Here is a 20,140-nt window from a genome sequence, read left to right on the forward strand (position 1 = left end):
ATTTTTCTTCTATGTCACCTTTGTATTATATGCCTTCATGAAAGAGCTCAAAAAGTGGAGCATTAGGTTGCCTTCGTGGAAGTGATGATTTTCTTTAACAAATGTGTGAATAGGCATGAAAAAGGGAAGACTAGAAACTTTTTTTACCCCCTAAGATGATTGGGGTAGGAGTTCAAACACATGATTCGTTGGTGGGGTCACCATGTCAAAATGCCATCAAAGCAAAGTGCATGATGTTGAGAAACCACTTCCTCAATTCACACACTTCATATAGGGTTTCACACTAATAGCCCCAAAAAGGGTTTGTGTCCACATTTTGGCCATTTTTTCAGTGGGCACCCACACAATGGTGCACCACCCTAGACAACTTACACCTATAAATAGGTAGTCACTTCATTCCTTCTTCTAACACTCTCATCACTCTTCAATCATTCTTTAGCCCTCTTCCTCTATCACATCAGACACCCTTCCCTTCTCTCACCAACCCCTTCCACTGCCCTCGCACCCCTTTAGTAGGACATTGCGGTTCATGGCTCATTGTGGCTGCCTTCACCCTTCCTCTTCTACTTCAAGCACACTATTCCAACATCAAGCCTTGCATTTTGAGCATCTTCCACCTAACATCACCATCATCTTCTTGGTGTCAACACCTTTCTCCATCAAGCTCCACTTTCTCCTACATTTTTTTAGTGTGGAGATCTTCTCCTTGCCTGGCATCATCATCTCTAGCTTGGCATCAGCATCATAACCTCTAGGGATAGTCCACATCACCAAGCGTGAGTGATCTCATCACTCATCTATCACATGGGCTGCTCTAGGACCTCTATTTTTGCAGCCTCGCTTCTCCTCCATCACCTGGAATCACTTGTCTATCACAAGGGCTGCTAGGACCTATGTTTTGCACTTTGGCTCCTCCTCCATCACTTAGTGTCACTCGTCTATCATATAGGCTATTGGGACTTGCGTTTTTTGGTGCGCAGATTGGTCGCTGTACGCTCACGTAGTGAATCCCGGAAGGTCCCCAAGAACAATGAACTCTACCTTTTTGCACAAATTACAATGTAAAAAGCATGAACGACAAGAGCAAGAGACCAATTGGGTTCAATCTTCCCCCATACCTTGTGTGAGCGCTTCACAAAGCATGTATTTTATGTATATTTCCATCTTCATGCTCAATAATAGCCCAATTTACAAAAATATGACAAGCTTTTAGCTTTTGAGTTTGCTTTCACAAAAATAGGAATAAAGCTAATGGACAGTGCCCATAGAGTCTGGTACGCCCAACACAATGTCCCAATATAAATAACATATCCGTGCGCATAGGCGCATACAAAATAATAATAAATAATCGATGCCTCAATAGACATGACAAAATATAGGCGTGGCGCCTATCAAAATATAATTCATAGATCGAATACTCGCTAGACTCCAATGCTTTCCTCCGCCACTGCTGCTATCTCTACACATCAACTGAAGCATTCACAATCGTTAGTAAAATAATACAATTAAACCAACAAAAATGAATACCTAGCAGTCTTCAGCTACATAAATAAATCAATTGGTTAGAAATAAATCCTAACCTTAATTTATTACGAGTGCGCACTCTAAACTCATAAATGTTTATTAATTTAATATGTATTTTGCGGAATCACCCGCTATGGAATCACCCATGTACACACTAAATTAATGAAACGCCCGAAAAGGACAGGCGTCCCCATCAACTTCTCGCACAAAGAATCCACTTTGTGTATGAGCCCCGGTCATCAAAGTTTACGAAATCCACCGTAAAACCTCACGGAATTCACCGTGGCACGGAATCCACCGTGAAATATGCCTCCTAGCATCATAGCAGACTTGCAGAACTTAGCCGACTTAGTGAACTTGCAGAACTTGATCACAGATGATTTGCAGAACTTGATTTCTGTGGCACGGGACTTGGAGTTGTTGACTTGCAGGAGATGACTAGTATTGCTTAATTGATTTAGCTTAAGGGATTAAGCTTTAAAAAGCTCAATCGATGAATTTCGTGGAGGGGGGGGGGCGTTTTTCCCAGGCGGCGAAAAACGCGGGCAGCTCCTGATGTACCGCGATCATAAATTGAAGCTTTGAAGCTTAATGAAAAGAAAGTTACTCTTTTTCTCTGTTTATCCACGATTTTGGTGAAGGAGATGAATGAGTGGTCCTCCGCCTGTATTGCCTGGTCCTTTGCGATCTGATAACAGAAAGAGGGGTTCTTGATCGCCAGAAGTTTGCCTGTATCGACGGTTCGCGATGAGATTGACCGTAGAGCCCGATCGTTCCAGGAGCTCCGCCTTCGCACGAGATGGGTAGCGATTGGAAGCTCTTGATCTCAGCTCCGCTCTGATACCACTGGTGCGCAGATCGGTCGCTGTACGCTCACGTAGTAAATCCCAGAAGGTCCCCAAGAATAATGAACTCTACCTTTTTGCACAAATTACAATGTAAAAAGCATGAACGACAAGAGCAAGAGACCAATTGGGTTCAATCTTCTCCCATGCCTTGTGTGAGCGCTTCACAAAGCATGTATTTTATGTATATTTCCATCTTCATGCTCAATAATAGCCCAATTTACAAAAATATGACAAGCTTTTAGCTTTTGAGTTTGCTTTTACAAAAATAGGAATAAAGCTAATGGACGGTGCCCATAGAGTCTGGCACGCCCAACACAATGTCCAAATACAAATAACATATCCGTGCGCATAGGCGCATATAAAATAATAATAAATAATCGATGCCTCAATAGACATGACAAAATATAGGCGTGGCGCCTATCAAAATATAATCCATAGATCAAATACTCGCTAGACTCCAATGCTTTCCTCCGCCACTGCTGCTATCTCTACACATCAACTGAAGCATTCACAATCGTTAGTAAAATAATACAATTAAACCGACAAAAGTGAATACCTAGCAGTCTTCAGCTACATAAATAAATCAACTGGTTAGAAATAAATCCTAACCTTAATTTATTACGAGTGCGCACTCTAAACTCATAAACGTTTATTAATTTAATATGTATTTTGCAGAATCACCCGCTATGGAATCACCCATGTACATACTAAATTAATGAAATGCCCGAAAACGACAGGCGTCCCCATCAACTTCTCGCACAAAGAATCCACTTTGTGTATGAGCCCCGGTCATCAAAGTTTACGGAATCCACCGTAAAACCTCACGGAATTCACCGTGGCACGGAATCCACCGTGAAATATGCCTCCTAGCATCATTTTTGCAGCAGCTCGACTCATCTTCCATTATCTGGCGTCATCATTATCCACTTGGCATGAGCATTTGGGCTGCTTTCCCTACATTTGACAGCTGCAACACTCTAGGATATGCATTTTGCTGCGCAAGTTAGTCCTCCACCTCAGAGGATTGTGGTTCGCTCCCTCAACAACTGGTGATCATCTTCCACATTTTTGACGACATTAGAGGACTATGGTTCACCACTCCCTCGATAGTTTTCTTTCACATTCCAGTGATTATTGCGATAGCCCATTGCCCAAAGGACTGCATTTCGTACCCTTCAGTGTGCAAATTTCCCATGGGTGCTACCACCTAATTGAAACAAACAATGTCATTATCTTCTGAGCTTCAGCTCTATTGTATCAGCTTTTCTTCTCATAGCATCATTCAATGCATCATTAGCGTGTTCTTCTTATATTTTCAACCTTGGGTTGCAGCATCCAACGCACATGCTTGGTCTTGGAATCATATTTGTTTGGTGGTAATCTGATCGTTCTATTCATGTACTAGATATCATGCATGCATGCTCTCTCTCTCTCTTTCTCTCTCTCTCTCTCTCCCCCTCTCTCTCTCCCCCTCTCTCTCTCTCTCTCTCTAAAGTGAGAGCAAGGCTATGAAGCTTACTAGTGTTTTATGGACGTGTCTATAGACCTGCTTCTCTGCAGTTAGTAGCCTTGCATGCATAAAATCAGTTTTAAAGAAAACAAAACAAAAAATTATTGGATACACAATGAGTTGACCTCCTTTTAACCAACAAACCTCCCCTCTCCCCTCCACATTTCCTTTTTGAAAATGTTTTGAAATTGCGGGTAGTTACTAGCTGCATATTCTACACTATCACATTATAGCATATAAAAGGGCCAATACAATGCTACCAATCTTCCATGTTTTTAAAAAAAGTTATAATCAATGACAAGCCAAAAGAGAGAGAAACAATGGAAAACAAGAACTAATTAGAAGCTACATTTCAAACGATCCACCAAGCACAAAGCTAGAAGTGTCAAGAAAAGTGTAACTTTTTAGGTTGTCACCTATAGTTCCTTCACGGGTTATAACCCTATTGGCCCCTATACAAAGAGTAGACAATATAATGTGAATGTGTCTTCAATACTAGTGTTCCACAACATCCATTGTTGGGTCCAAAGGGGGATGGGTGCCTCAACACTCTCCCACAAGGTCTTAAAGACCCCATAGAGTTGGGATCTACAACCCAAATTGCACTTGACGCATGTAAGTGATCATGATCTTTACTTTTAGAAAAATAAGTGCCCAATTCAACAATTAATCTAGCTTGACAAAAGTTTATTACCAGAATCTTGTTTTTAGGTAATAGCCCATCAAAAAGTAGTTTCTATAAATACCTTAAAACTCACTATCTTTAATGTGTGTATATGTAGTAATGGCAAAAATCTTGTCTTGTGATGAACAGGTTATGGGTTCAAGCCCTTTAAACTTTCTCTTTGTTATTTTCTTAAGTTTTTTATTTAGTCATGTCTATGTCTACACTTATTCTTAGTTTACATTTAGTGTATACATATAGATGCGGGTGTAGATGACGCATCCATGCAACACAGGTATAGGCTAGGTGAAGCCCACAACTATCTTTACACTGATGCTCGGTATATTGAGATATCCCTATGGATTAAAATTATACTAATGATAATAATAATATTTCTAAAGTTGCTACTTGGACTCCCAATCATCATCGTCCTCATTGCCATTAATATCATCACGAGATGTTCAAACTCCTCATTGTCATGGGTAATATCACCAACATACTAGAGTTAACAAATTGATTATTATCATCATCATCCTTTCCATATGCCTCAACAAACTAATCCTCATCAAACCCATAAAATGGGCATTGAAACTCTTTACTCAATGATAATCATGAGAGAGGGATAACAGAGTGATAATGGCAAGAAGATGCGTACATACAAACATTATATAAGATGTAGCGAGAGATGATTTTAGGCTCCTCCTTAATCTTAATTTTTTTCTAAGAGAGAAGATAGGCCAAGGGACATTAGGAGAGTATTGGACGAGACAAAAGAAGAGTGGGATTGAGAGAGAAAGAGCCCTAATCATTGAAGGGATGAGAGAGAGAGAGAGAGAGAGAGAGAGAGAGAGAGAGAGAGAGAGAGAGAGAGAGAGAGAGAGAGAGAGAGAGAGAGAGAGAGAGAGAGAGAAAGAGAGAGAGAGAGAGATGCTAGGAGGAATAGAAGGTAAGTATTGGAGAAGATAAAGAAGAGAAGGTATTGAAGTTGAGAGAGATTGAAAGTAATTACAAGACATAGAAGGAGATTGAGAGGGATAGAAAGAGAAGGGTTGAGAGAGAGAGAGAGAGAGAGAGAGAGAGAGAGAGAGAGAGAGAGAGAGAGAGAGAGAGAGAGAGAGAGAGAGAGAGAGAGAGAGAGAGAGAGAGAGAGAGAGAGATAAAGATTAAGAGAGTGAAAGAAAGACAAAGGAAGGAAGGTAGTTTCGCCCAAGATACTCAAGAACCAAAGGATTTCCAAGCTCTTTATCCTATCAAGTCCCTGTTTTCATTCAAAGCACGGAGAAGCATTGATTCGAAGCTTCAAGACTAGCCAAGACCAAATAGTGTAGCATGCACCACAAAATTGTAGAGGTCATGTGAGTGGGACATGTCACCACTCCAAACCAAACCCACGTTCCTTCTATCATTTTTTTGTTATAGTTTAAATTGAATGATCATCATTAAAATAAGTTGAAATAAAGGATGTGCAATCCCCCCCAAAAAGTTGGGACCCCTTGTGGTGCAATGTGAGTTAGTGAGGTAAATTCGTATATTTTTATGACAACCTAGAGGGACATTTGTAAAGAACCTCTTCTCCATGATGTGGTTAGATCTGAGTGGGAGTGCATTAATCCATAAAAGTAGCTTAATCCGCGAATGTAGATTAGGGTAGTAAGAATTAGAAATGCAAGAAATATTCGATAAAAATTAATGAATACTTTTCCTTTTTTCACACACTGATAGATTTTTCCAAGTCTAAATAAATACTATGAGGAAGTTTAGGACACATTCAAATCTCTATTGGAACAAGAACAAATTAGAGAAGAATTAGGCCCATAATTTTAAGGATGTGTGTGTGTGTGTGTGTGTGTGGGATCAGGTTCTTCAAGGACAAGGATTCAAAGTCTAGGAAGTGAACCTTTGTCCTTGTTTCATTAAAGTTTCTATTATAAGAAATGCATTATTTCAAATGGAGTAGAAACTAATACAATTTATAGATTCTACGCCACCTACCAAATATGCTATCAAAGACATTAAATCTTTTTTAAACCCCCTAAAGAGAATTAGTTCTTTTGAAACCCCCTAAGGGTTTAATACCAAGAAACTAGGAAAGGAAACTATATAGATGGAGTTAGACACTTTATCTCTCTTTCTATCGCACGTGAGGAAGTAACTTTAGGACATTATAAGACCAGAAGTTAATTAGAATTTTCAAGTTATGATCAAATTGATCATAGAAAAAGAGGTTTGATAGAATTAAACCCAACTATTCGAATCAAAGGGATTATGGATCCTTGAAAGAGAAAATTAAACTTGTTTAAAGGTCATTGAATCTTATGACCCTATAGTTATTTACTTGGATACAATCAAAAGGCCGAGGGTTAGAATAATGCTACTTACCTAAACTTGACACCAATAATCAAGAAAAACTTGATATTGGTAGGATACTACCTAGAATAAATCCCAACTCTTTTAAATTGCATCCAAAGACTATTTGATGCATAGGGGATGATGCAATAATGTGACTATTTGTAATTGAACCTATACTAATTTAGGAAATATTTAAAAATTAGGATAAATTCAAAGATGCACTACATCTCCCCTAAGGATAGTTGTAGAAGATTTCACCGAAGAGTGGTGTTTGTCACTCTGGATGTCAGGACCATCTCCGTAAGTGAGAGGTCTCTTCATAGTGAGTATAGTTAGCTAGAGCTAGAAAGGGTACTAGGGGGCTCTGTCTATTAATCCCTTGCACCTAAAATACTAGTCTAATCCCCTATGAGTCCAGGATGGGTTCTCAAAAGGCCCTAAAACTAGCTAAGGGTAGGAATTTGGTGGAAATTCCTATGAGGAAGTCCTATCTTGGACAAGTATATTGATCTAAATAAGGCTATATTCCCCAATTTGAATGAAGAATTATTTTTTGTTGAAAGACTGTTTTCAACTTGTCCTTGTGTCCATGCTAAGATTATTTGAATTGAACCTATGCTAATGGGGCTAATTAAGAAAGCTCTTTTTGTATGTTCCATTAACCATGCTAGGTAATTAGGTAACTAAGAACATCCACTTTAAAAGTGAAGCAAAAGTTGGGAAGGGTAGTCATGATAAGCCAAGAGGTTTCCCACAAATCCTAGGACATTGGATTAGAACGAGCTGAATATGTGATTGTGCTAGGGAACATTTTAGAGCCTGATTAATGTCACTTTAGGGGGGACAAAATGAGACTTTGCCTCATGGGCAGAGGGAAGAGAGAGATATAGAAACAAACACAGAGGCCCGAATAGAGACAATGGAAGACTACTTCCTTACTACATAACTAGTCCTAGAAACTAAGACATGATTACCAAGCTTAAGCTACAAAGCGAAGCTTAATTGTGGTGGAAAAAATTGTGGAAGGATCAAGTTGAGTTAGTTGCTATTTGGAAATAACTAACAGAGTGTGTAGGATATATCTTTCCCTGCATATCACACCATGAAGATGAATGAGTTCTTTACCTTGTGTTAGCAGGGATTGAGCTTAGCAGCTTATTACTCAAATTTTGTTACACTCTAGAAATATGTGCTATCCATGGACAATGTTCAAGAGGTGACCAAGTTTTGTCATGGGTTGAACTTTCCTTGGGATACCTCATACATGAGTTGAAGCGATGTGACCTACAGACCTTTAGGATGCGTTGCTTTGTGCCAAGCCCCTGTACTAAGAGATCCAATCCAAACCACATGGTAGAAGATATTGGGAGCAAGGTTACCAAAACAAAGGACCAAGTACCTTCATACAACATGAAATTTTAATCCCATAGTAAGAAATAATGATGCTCAATGATACTATCAATGTAATGAGCCTAGACATTTTAAGAGGGAGTGCCCAAAATTAAACCAAACTTTTCATCAACGATGATTCCATGGCCAGAAAAAGGGAACAATGGCCAAAGGCAAATGAAAGATTATGGTAATTACCTTCAAGGAACAAGAAGAAGAGAAACCCACTATGGAGACCGAAATTGAGAAAGAACTATGTATGCTACCCTCAACAAGCGAGGTTTGAATCACCAATGGCCAAAGGTAAATAAACGATTATGGTAGTTACCTTCAAGGGACAAGAAGAAGAGAAACCCACTATGGAGGCCAAATTTGAGAAAGGAACTATGTATGTTACCCTCAACAAGTGAGGTTTGAACCACCAATTTTTGGTGATTCAAACCCCTACAAGCTATCAAGGTTAAAGTTTCAAGATTCTCTTGACTGTGGAAGCACTCGTTCATTTATCTCACCCAAACACTCAAAAAGATTAGAAATAGCAAATGCACCTACATCCAGTCTTATGGTAGAATTAGCTAATGGAAAAGAGGCCATTTCTATACAAAACTCTAGAGAAGTGGGATTTGATCTAGGTAGTGAGCATACCAATATGAGGTTAAATGTCATGAATTTAGGTACATGTGAGAACCTTCTTGGAATGAACTAGCGAATCCCTAGTGATTCCCACATCCATTGTGGAAAGGGCCAAGTCACATTGCAAAATGCAAAAGGAATTCAAATAGCTATGCAAGGCAAAGCTAGAAGACCAAATCTCCAACTACCAAAAGCTTCACATATTATCCAAGGTTTATGAAAAGGATTACATGTCTACCTAATCATGCTTAACATGGTGGATTGGGATAACAAGGCAAAAGAAGAATCTTCTTGGATGAATGAATATTTTGCTGTCTTTCTAATAGAATTGACAGTGCTTCCTCCTAAAAGGGAAGTTGACCATGAGATCAAGCTTATTCCAAGAGTTAGACCCATAGAAAAGCGACCTTATCGAATGTGAATTTCCAAGACCGTTGAAAAGGGATTGCTAAAGTAGCTGGACCAAGGATACATTAGACCAAGTAATTCACTGTGGAGAGCACAATTCTATTTCAAAATAAGAAAGATAGTACTATGTCTATGTATAGACTACTACGGGCAAGTCATATATTTATAAATTTATTCATCTCAAAGCTTAAAAAATAGCCAAATTTTACAATAAGCATGCTTTAGCTTTTGTGTTTGCTTTTTTTCCAAATAAAGAATAAAGTAGTTGGGCAGCCCAACAGTCGGGCTATGTCCAAATACAATGTCTAATAATGAAATATTTAAATCGTGTGTCTATGCGCATACAAAATAATAAATATTTATCAAGCTTTTCAATAGATAAGCATGCCTAAATAAATATTAGAGCCATGTCTGTATTATTAAAATGCGTGCCCATTAAAAATGATAATTTTTTCTAGATAATTTGAATACATGCTATCACCCAGTGCTTTTGAATGCCACTGCCGCCGACTCTACACATTAACTGAAGCATTCACAATTATTAGAAAATAATAAAATTAAACTGATAAAAGTGAATACTTAGCAATCTTTAGCTACAAAATAAATAAATAGGTTGAAACTTTGTCCTAACCTTAATTTAATACGAGTGCACTCTAAACTCATAAATGTCCATTAATTTAAATATGTATTTTGTGGAATCACTCGCTGTGGAGTCACCGACATGTACATTAAATTAACATGATGCCCAAAAAGGACAGGCGTCCTTGTCAACTTCTCACACAGGGAATCTACCTTATGTACGAGCACCAACAAATAAATATAGTTTTATGAAATCCACTGCAAAACCTCATGGAATCCATGGTGGAATAAGAACTCACGAAATCCATCGTGGAATATGCCTCCTAGTATCATAGTGCTATTAGCTCAATGTGGAGCGAGTAGTGATTCCCTTCTTCATGCCTCACCTAGTCTTTTCATGCCTCACCTCCTCATGACTCACCTCTTCTTTCATTTCAAACACACAAGAAGGGAAAAAGGAAAGCCAAGGAGAGGAAGAAAGAGAGAACAAGAGAGAGGAGAACAAGAAGAAGCAGCAAGCAAGCATCAAGGGAGGGTAACTTACCAAGGAGAGGAAAAAGGAGAAGGAAGAAGTGCCACCACCCGCCACACCAAACACCCAAGGTGAGTCTCTCTCTCTCTCTCTCTCTCTCTCTCTCTCTCTCTCTCTCTCTCTATCTTCCTCTCTCTGCTCTGTCTGTGTATTTAGGATTTGTGATTCCATTATGTATTGCATTTGTAAATCAATAATGGTGGTCGTCTGCCAAAATCAGCCGACCAAGCGCGTCTGATAGTGCGTCTACATCTCAGTGTAGACGCAGATATAGATGCGGAAAACGTTTCTCTGGGGGTGCGTCTTTGAGTGCGAGTGCGGGCGCGTGTGCTCTGCAGTGTACACATGAGGATACATGCGCTGACAGACGCCCACAAAGACGTAGGTATAGACGCGCACAGAGACGTAGGTATAGACGCTGTATATAATATGTTTTATCTACACAGTGTCGAAGGATTTCGAAAGCAAAGTCGCGACCATAGAGGACTTTGAATAATTTCAGGATAGAAGGTCAATCTCTATTTCTACACCATCTCTAGTCTCTGAATCTGTAAATAACCAGGGTGTTCCTGTTGCACTAATCCCATCTACTTCTTCAATTAAAGAATAGGCAGTCTGAGTATTGAAAATATTATTTAGCTTAATCCCATATCAGAAGTACAAAGCCTCACTATCCTGCTTACATTCATGCACAACATTGGTAATGTGAGGAGATTCTAATGCATGCTTGTAAGCCTGCATCAATATATTTCAGCCTTTCAAAGCATCAACAGGCTAAACTTCATCTTCAAAGGCAAACTGCATAATACAAAGAGAACCATGTCGGGCAAGATCAACATCTTCACAATCAAAACCTATTATAAGGTGTTGTTCTGGATCAGGCTTTAAAAAAAGTCACGGTAATTGTACTGAATCTGTAACAATATGGATAAGCACAGATGCAAGCAATTTAATCAGGATGAAGCTTGTTTACAGGACCAATGGTTACAACGTTTTTGTCAATCTTCTCTGCCACAAGTTATCCTGTGCTGATGTCGATGAACTCGATTGGGTATAATGCAATGCCATCAAAGTCATTGTTTTTATAGTGGCCAGTAATTTTCAGATTTTCAGCAGTATCCTCTGGATTTCAATCGTCTTCAAAACAGTGATTTCACCACATTGTCTTCAGCGCAGCGTCCTCACCCTTTATCTTTATCTTCTTTAGCGCTTGTTCTTCTTCTGTTGCATTGATTTGTTCTCTTTGACTTCTCATCCTTCAGCTTCACTGTGGCCTCAATCTCTCCTTGAGCACATTGTCCTCTCTCGTTGTTGTCGCTTCGTCTTTTACTATCCTTTCGTGACTGCAGGTCATCTTCGACTTTGGCTCCTTCCTCGTCTCGTCTTGTCCTCGGCTTCTGCCTCTTCAGAGCTTTTTCTTTTTTTACCTTTGATGTCGTCTCTCCCCATTTTTCTGGTTGACGGTTTATATCCTGTCTTCAAAGTTAAGCACACCCTGCCAATGCCTTCTTCTCTGCCATCTAGGAATTCTGGATTTGAAGGTGTGCCAACAGACGCTGTCCACCAACAATTAGGAAGTTTTTCCCAAAACATCTCGGTCGAGAGTCGATGCCATTGTTCAGCGAATTTGTCAATCACTGCATGTACTCTCCCTTTAATCTCTACGCTTTGGTGCACCTTTGCTAGCCCTGAACCTCTGTCCCACCAGCATCCCCCTCTGTAAGAGCTGTTCTTCCACGACCAATAAAGCCTTACAGCCTATAATTGTAGGAGCTTTTTCTTTCTGCCAGATTCCATCCCAAAAAACATCTTCCCCCCTTTTTGCCATACAACACGCAGCTTTTTTTTATACAGAAAAGCGGCCCCAACATCTGCACTACTGATCCTTTTTGGTTCCATCCACAATTTTGGCTTTTTGAAGCAGTTGTGTGGTTCTGAATGATGCATCATCTTTGATAAAACTCCACCATAGCATTGTCAAGGGTATAGTGGTTGCATGCCAAAGAGAGTGAGCATCAAAAGCACCCCATACAGGGGGGGGGGAAATCATATATCTCAAGAAGCATGGCAAGTGCACCAACCAGAACCACAAACCAGAGTTTGAATCTTGCAGGATGGCGAATATACCCAGCCAATGAACAGAAAATTATCAGCATGATGTCCATTATGTCTTCAGCATTTATTTAACTTGGATCTTCCTGACTGAGTGACTGGTCATATAGAGCAGGCAATTCGAGAGACAGAGCACTTGTCTCCTTACAAAACACAAGAAGTTCATTTACACAAATGTCCAAGTAAAGCTTTCTGGTCTTCTGAATATCAGTATCAAACTTGATAAATGCATATGGTCTTGCAACCGTGTCAACAATGGTCCCCTGTTTGATCTCCCAAACATTCCTGTAAACTGCTTTCAAATCATTAGGAATCTGCTAAACTTTCTGTATAGAGCCATCTTCAACTCTAAGTTCCAAAGTCCCATGTCAATCAGATCATTCAGAAGATGCTTGTTCACAACCACAAATTCACCACTGAGTACTCTTCGGTTGTATATATTTGAGGTATATGATTTAAAACACTCATTATTGTCAAGTATCTGACTTGAAAACACATCCCAGAAACCATCACAACCAATAATCATAAACTCGTCTTCTTCAGTCACATCAACAAAGCTTGTCTCAATTTTGGCTCTGCACTGAGAAGACAATTCATGCCCTCCTTTAATCCCTTGATATGCCAGTTTCTAATGGCTCTTGCAACATTGATCTGTCCATTCAGATATCCATCATCCACAAAGCCTCCAAGGAACTCTATTCACCATCTTTCAAGTGAACATGAGGCCATATGATCCCTTGTTATATCAATGGCCTTGCCCTTCTTGCAGAGGACAGCTCTATAATCTCCTGCATTGGCCACAAACAACTCTCTTCCAAGCACTAAGACAGTTAAATCTGTTATGCCAGATGACAAGCCATGATTAATTGAACAAGCTTTTGCAAATGCTGTCTCAGTCTGCAGAAAGGCATGATAGACAGCCTTTTCTATTGCAATTGGAAATGCCACATCTTCAACAATGTAATTGAGTAACTTGTCTTTGACAAACTCTGCTGCTATGGTCATCCTCCAGGATGCCTTTCTCTATTAAACATGCTCCTTTGAGAGAACTTGCAGCTTTGAATGTCAGCAAGTAGGTGACTTTGTTTGGTTTAATGCCTGTATCAAGCATTTTGTCATACTGTTTAAGAGCAGAATTACAATCACTGCATCAGACATATGCTCCAACCATGGCTGTCTATGCAACTACATTGTGAACTAGTAATCTATCAAACAATTAGCATGCTTGCTCTAGACTGTCACACTTAGCATACATATCGACCAGAATATTATAGATAAGTTCCTCTTGCTCCAAACCCCTCTCCACTTTACTGCCCACACAAAACAAAATACAAACACAACAACTAAATATATACAAAGTAACAAATCCCACACACACAACTTTTGGGTGGATTTCACACCTCGGATGCGCAGCAGTACGACATCCACCCCCTCTAATCATGCGCATCCTCTGGATGGGCCAACTACCCATGATCATTATCATCAAGATCCACAAACAGATCAATCTCTTCATTATGCATTTTCGGTATATCAACAAGATTATCTGTCATATCATCTGTCTCTTCCATTGGAGTTTCTTCTCATTGCTCTTCTCTTGCAAATTCTTCCAATGCATAATCTTCATCATCTCTTTTCTTGAAAATCTTGATCCTTTTTCCTGCAATAGGCACTCTAAGCACTGCCCCATCCAATTCAGTCAGCTCATATGTTGCATTGTCAAAGACATGTCTGACTATGTATGGCCCAAACCATCTTTTCACCATCTTCCGAAGTGCAGTATGTTGATTTTCAAGGCTGCTATCAAGGACTAATACCCAGTCTCCCTCTTCTATTGCTCTAGGCCGCAAGCGATGCCTGCTGTCAAACCTGTCCTTATTTCTTAGTCTAGCAACCTTCAACCTGTCAATAGCTAGCTGAATATCCTCTGGTCTTTCTCCAACTGCCGAATCCAAAGAGCTAAGAGCTCCTCTCTCGTCAAATCCTCCTGCCAAGGTAAAACTGACCAAGTCAAAGCACAAGTCTCAGTCGGCATAACCGGTTTTTGACCATACATCAACTCTGTGGGCATATATCCTGTGGTAACACTGTGAGTCGTACGATCAGCCCACAAAGCAAATGGTAGAAGTCTTGGCCATTCTCCAATCCGTCCTCTGCATGCTTTAGCTAATGCTTTCACTATCGGCGGATGCCCTCTTTCACTCTTCCCATTTTCCTCTGGATTGTATGCTGTGGTTAGATTGATTCCTAGTTGAGAGAAAAACTCCCTAGCTTCATCTGCATCCAATTCACTGCGATCCGCAGTGATCTTACCCACATAGCCATACCTGCAGAAAATTTCTTCCAATAAGAACTTACACACTACACTAGTGGTCTTCGTTCTCAAAGATCTGCCCTCAACATGATTGGTAAGATCCTCTCTAGCCAAAACAATATACCTCATCTGCCATAGACCCATAGGTATAGTAACCAAGTCAACTACCCACTTATAATGAATGCATAGCGGATAGGTCGGATGAAGCTCATCTCGATGATGCACTACCGAATACATCTGGCAGTATCTGCAAGTCTCTACAAAGTGAGAAACATCTCTATACATGCCTTTCCACCAATATTTCTCCTTGATTTTCTCATAAGTAGCCCACACTCCTCTATGACCAGCCCAAGGACTCTCATGAAACTCCCTCATCACCTGTAACTGTGTCTCTCTATCACAGACAACCCGCAAAGGTAATCCACCTCTTTTCTTCGGATGCTTCCAAAGAAATCCGTCCTTGAGAAAATAACCATAGGCTTTCCTTCTGATCTTCTTGAACTCTTCATCTGTCCATTCATCTCTTTTGCTTAGTGTACTAAGGTACTTGCCAATTTGCAACCAATCTCCAACATAGAGTTCTTCTATGAAAGCCACAATATCATAAACATGGCAAACATGATCAACCATAGTGGCTGAAATTTCTGCATCATCCTCTTCTGCAAATAGTATTTCCTCATCATCACCATATCTTGCTCTAGACAACATATCTGCCACTGGATTACCCTTCCCTGCTATGTGTTTGAATTCCGGATTTAATGACTTGATGTATGCAATCCATCTCAGCATAGCTATATCCAGAGTAGAGCAACTCGTAATCATACCAATCAATGGCAAGCAATCTGTCTCTACCACAACTGAAGCTCCAATAAAGTACTCCTTCTCACATTTGAGAGCCGTAACAATCCCCAGTAACGCCCTCTTGATTTGCGGATATCTCCTCTGTCTCTTGTTTAGGACTTTTGCCCCAAACCGAATAGCATACCTGTTTCCATCTGCATCATCTTGACCCACAGCCCAACCTATGCCAATTGGACTAGTGTCAACTGTCAATACAATAGGCCTTCCACAATTATAATCCACTTTTCTGAGAGTAGGAGCAATCTGCAATAACTTCTTCAATTTCCGCATGGCTCTAGTGTGGCTCTCATCCCAATAGAATTTCTGCCCCTTTCGAAGCAGCTGATATAAACAATCTGCTATGTGTGGAAAATGGGGTATCCAAATCATGTAAAACACACAAGCTCCAATGAATCTCCGTACCTCTGAAGTGGTAGAACAATACTCCGCAATCTTGCCTATAGCATCCACCTTCTCAGGTGAGGGTTTCCTACCATAATATCCACACATATGTCCAACAATGACAACCTCATTTACTCCAAAAATAGATTTTTGCCCTGATAGTGTCAAGTTCACTTCTTTGAACCTGGCCAAAATCTTCTCACAAGCTGAAATATGATCAGCCACAAAGTATCTGCATCCCTTCTCATTTAGACTCTCATTCTTATCTTCTTCTATACACCCCTTAATGGGCACATCATCCAAGAAAGTCATGGTAAGCTGAGGTATGTAATCACGAAGAACCTTATGCATGGCATTCATCATATGCGCAACAGAATTAGTGGCACCTTGAGGCAAGGTACACATCCTGACAAGCCCAATAGGAGTTCTCATGGTGGTTATGTCCCTGCTTTCCAAAGCCAGTTGAAACTGATCATATCCCGAATACAAATCGCCTAAAGAATAGATGGCACGTACAGCAAATGCTTCTGCAAACTCATCCACAACTGGACCTATACCAACATTCCTGATAGTTACTCTGTTTACTGGCTGCATGTCCTGTATAAATCGGAGAGTACCATTCTTCTTTGGAACCGTAAACCACCTGTTTGAGTATGGTGCAGATGAAGGCTCAAGAATTCCCATCCTGATTTTCTCATTCAACAAATCAATCAGCTTTGGCAGGTGTGCCTTAGGCACTGGAATAGGTCGGAGGTTCCATGGAATATGAGGAATAGTAAAGATCCACATAGGAGCAACAATATCAGGATTCACACATCCAATCTCATGCGGGAAAAAAGCAAACCCCCTTCCATGTCGCTCAAGCATCTCCTAAAAGCATTGCTTCTCTGTAGGTAGCAATAAATCACCATTTCCAATTTTCAGTTCAGCAAGAGTCTCTGCTGAAAATTTATGGCCAATATGCTCCGGATTCCTCAAAATTGGCTGTTTGGCAGCCCTCTCTATTTGCTGATCACTGTTAGGTGGAAGCGGTACAGCTACTGGCTTCAGCTTTTTATCCATAGTCTTGTATTTCGTGTCAACCCTGGCTTCATTATGATCCTCTACATTACTCAAATCTTGTTGTAAATCTGCAATTCTGCACTCCATTTGTTGAATATCCTCAGCCCTCTGCTCTATGGAGTGCATAATAGGAACAGCCCTAAACTCTGGATGCTGAAATATTTCAGCAGTAAACTCTGTTGGCTGAAAATTTTCAGCCCTCTGTGTCTCTGTAAGATGATCATAATCAGCTGGAAACTCTGTTTGCTGAATTTCTTCAGCACTCAACACTTTTTGCTGAATCACCTCAGCCTCTGATTCAATCTGTGACACAAAATCTGCAATTCCATGAAACATGTCCAGGGATTGCACTAATACATTACTGTGACAACTCTGCATATCAGTTTTCAGCATATCTTCCATCTCTTCCATCGTATTTGCACAAGTCATACTATCATACATCCCATCTATGTGCTCATCATCCTCTAAAATTCTTGCATTTTTCAAATTTTTCTCCTTCCTGCATATGTACTGCCTGGCAGCTCTAGGCAACTTAGAAGTCTTCTGATAACTCATTGAACTGTTTGCTGAAATCCGTTCTTCAGGACATTGTTCATGAATGATCAGAAGTGCTTCTTCTTGAGTTTATGCACTCATTTTGAACTTGATTATGGCCTGGAATTTTCTGTTTTAAAACAGGGCTGAAGCTAAAATTATACTTCTTCAATTCATTTCATGTATCTTTGGCCCAAATCTTGGATGCATTTGAATCTATCATCAATATACTTGATCCAGAGGGTTGAAATCCATCTATGTACTTGAAATAAATGCCATTAGAACTTGTATTTGACATTTATAAATGAATTGAGAATCTGAAAATATCCTTTATGATATGATGTATGTATCCAGAGGCATTTGATGTAATCAAGATAGACTTATTCCTTCTGTTCATCTAATGAAAACCCGAATCTCTCACAGTGGGCAAAGGTGCATCTCTGAGAGTATCCCTATTTCTAACATGGTTCACACACACAGTCATAAATTGAACTGCTCTCATGCCATCTTTACTGCGAATCCGTGCATAAGCAGATCCATCATCCATTACCTTTGTTTCCATACGCATCTCTGTGATGAATGGATGTCCAAGAATTATGGGATAAGAGCATGAATCCTGCACAAAGAAATGGAAATCCTCCTCTTCATCTCCAATAGAAACCCTGATACTGAAACAAGCAGCATACAAATCACCTGCAGTGTTGTTGGCAACTCTCATACGCCACCCATGCTCTACATCCATAGGCCATCTGTTACTCTCATAAACTCCATGAACTATGAGATTAATCTCTGAACCATGATCCACCAAAGCAACATAAGGCACCTATTTCTCTCCAATTTTTACCATCGTCTCTGTAGTTGCCCTAGCCCAATGACTCCGCTGTCGAAGGGTTTGTGAAAGCAAAGTCGCATCTTCAGAAGACCTTGATATATGTCAAGATAGAAGATCAATCAAATGAATAATCCAATGTCAGAGATTGAACTCATCATCAAACTAGTTCTAGCATTAACTTTGAATCATATATTTTTAATAGCCATACAACAATTCCAGAACTCAATCAATAAATTTTGCTTGAGCAAAAGCAATTGTAACTTTTATTATCCAATATGTAAAGTTTAAAATGGTAAACTCAAGGTGAGTTTAAATCAGAAAAGAACAGTCTATTTGATTACTAGTTATGCCTTCCCAGAATTGCAGAAGGAAAACTGAAGACAGTTGAGAGTCTTTCCATCTTCTTCTTGGGAAAGTATAAAGTATTTTCTTGTTTACTTAGGCTTCAGCATGTCATACAGGTAGAGTGCATCAATAGCATTCTTGTAGTACACTGAAAGTAGATATTCTACAGTGAGCTCAACATCAAGTTTTCAGGGCTAATCCAAGCAGAATAGGATGAGTAGGTGGCAATATGTTGTTATGATGGGCTGTCTCTATAAACCTCCCTTCAAATGCAGAGTCTCTGTCAGGTCAATGTTTACTGATGCATTTCCTCTTACCTCTGCACTCTTTAGACGTCACATCTCAACTAGTGGTTGTTTCTTTTGACATGTGAAGAAACGTCCCATCATCGATCTCAGTGGCGAGGAAAGTTTGTTCTTTGTTGTCTGATGTTTGCTTTCGAATGGTAGGCATTGTGACTTGTGAAAGTTTGAGGTATACTTGATAGCAGATGACACAGGATTGTCAAAGAATCATGCACAACTCAGATAACCAGTTCTAACAGATGAAGGGTTGCTTGTTACATATCACACAACTTCCATGATTAAAGAATCTAGATAACTTCAATACTAGATTATGTCCATGTTAGGCAGGTGTGTACGGATATACAGAATCTAGTATGAAGTCATGATCATCTATGATGATGCCATGTAGTATTACGAAACGACTTTAGAAAATCAGTTGTGGCCCATAGGCCCGTAACACATGGTTTACATCCTCAGAAGCCAATGCCCATAGGATGCATCAAAATAAGATTTCATCTGTACCCTACACAATAAGTTGCATTTATCTCCAGGCTACTGCCATGAATGGTTGAGTAACTTGCAAGCAAAAAAAATGAAACCAAGAAGCTTGTATGTGCGAATGGAATGCATTGTCGTATTTATGCACCAGCCTTGCTAACATGTTTTCTGGGGAAGTGAGCAATTCTTCAGCTCAAGTACATTTTTACTAAGCAGTGTACATATGAGAGGCAATTCCAGGAGTTGAGATATTTTCCGAAACTCTGGCTCCTGTCCTCATCTCCATTGTCCGTTTTTCGTTTCTTCTTTAATCCTCTGTTCTTCCCACAATCCAAAAGCTTTTTCTGAGTCTATTACAGAAGATGTTCCAGTGAGTCTCTTGGCCAAGAAGCTTTTGTTGGTTGTGATCCTGCGGTGGTTCGCTGCGACTTATTTTTTCGCTTTAATTGAAGTTGAAGATTTTTATTCATCTCCCCACAATTCC

General features: G+C 39.8%; 1 protein-coding gene and 1 pseudogene across 1 annotated transcript in view; one reads left to right on the forward strand and one right to left on the reverse strand.

Moving 5' to 3' along the window:
• Positions 1-11,869, forward strand: part of LOC148036281 (uncharacterized) — an 85,728-nt gene extending 73,859 nt beyond the window's left edge. Inside the window, exon 2 of the mRNA XM_087678908.1 lies at positions 11,786-11,869. Coding sequence (XP_087535034.1) covers positions 11,786-11,869 — 84 coding nt within the window. The remainder of the gene's footprint in view (positions 1-11,785) is intronic.
• A 977-nt stretch (positions 11,870-12,846) lies between these two features.
• Positions 12,847-13,553, reverse strand: LOC148036282 (putative protein phosphatase 2C 57 pseudogene; annotated as a pseudogene).
• Positions 13,554-20,140: the final 6,587 nt, after the last annotated feature.

This window comes from Lygodium microphyllum, chromosome 5 (assembly GCF_053477565.2).
Source record: "Lygodium microphyllum isolate KBCC chromosome 5, Lygodium_microphyllum_v1.1.10, whole genome shotgun sequence".
Taxonomy (NCBI): domain Eukaryota; kingdom Viridiplantae; phylum Streptophyta; class Polypodiopsida; order Schizaeales; family Lygodiaceae; genus Lygodium; species Lygodium microphyllum.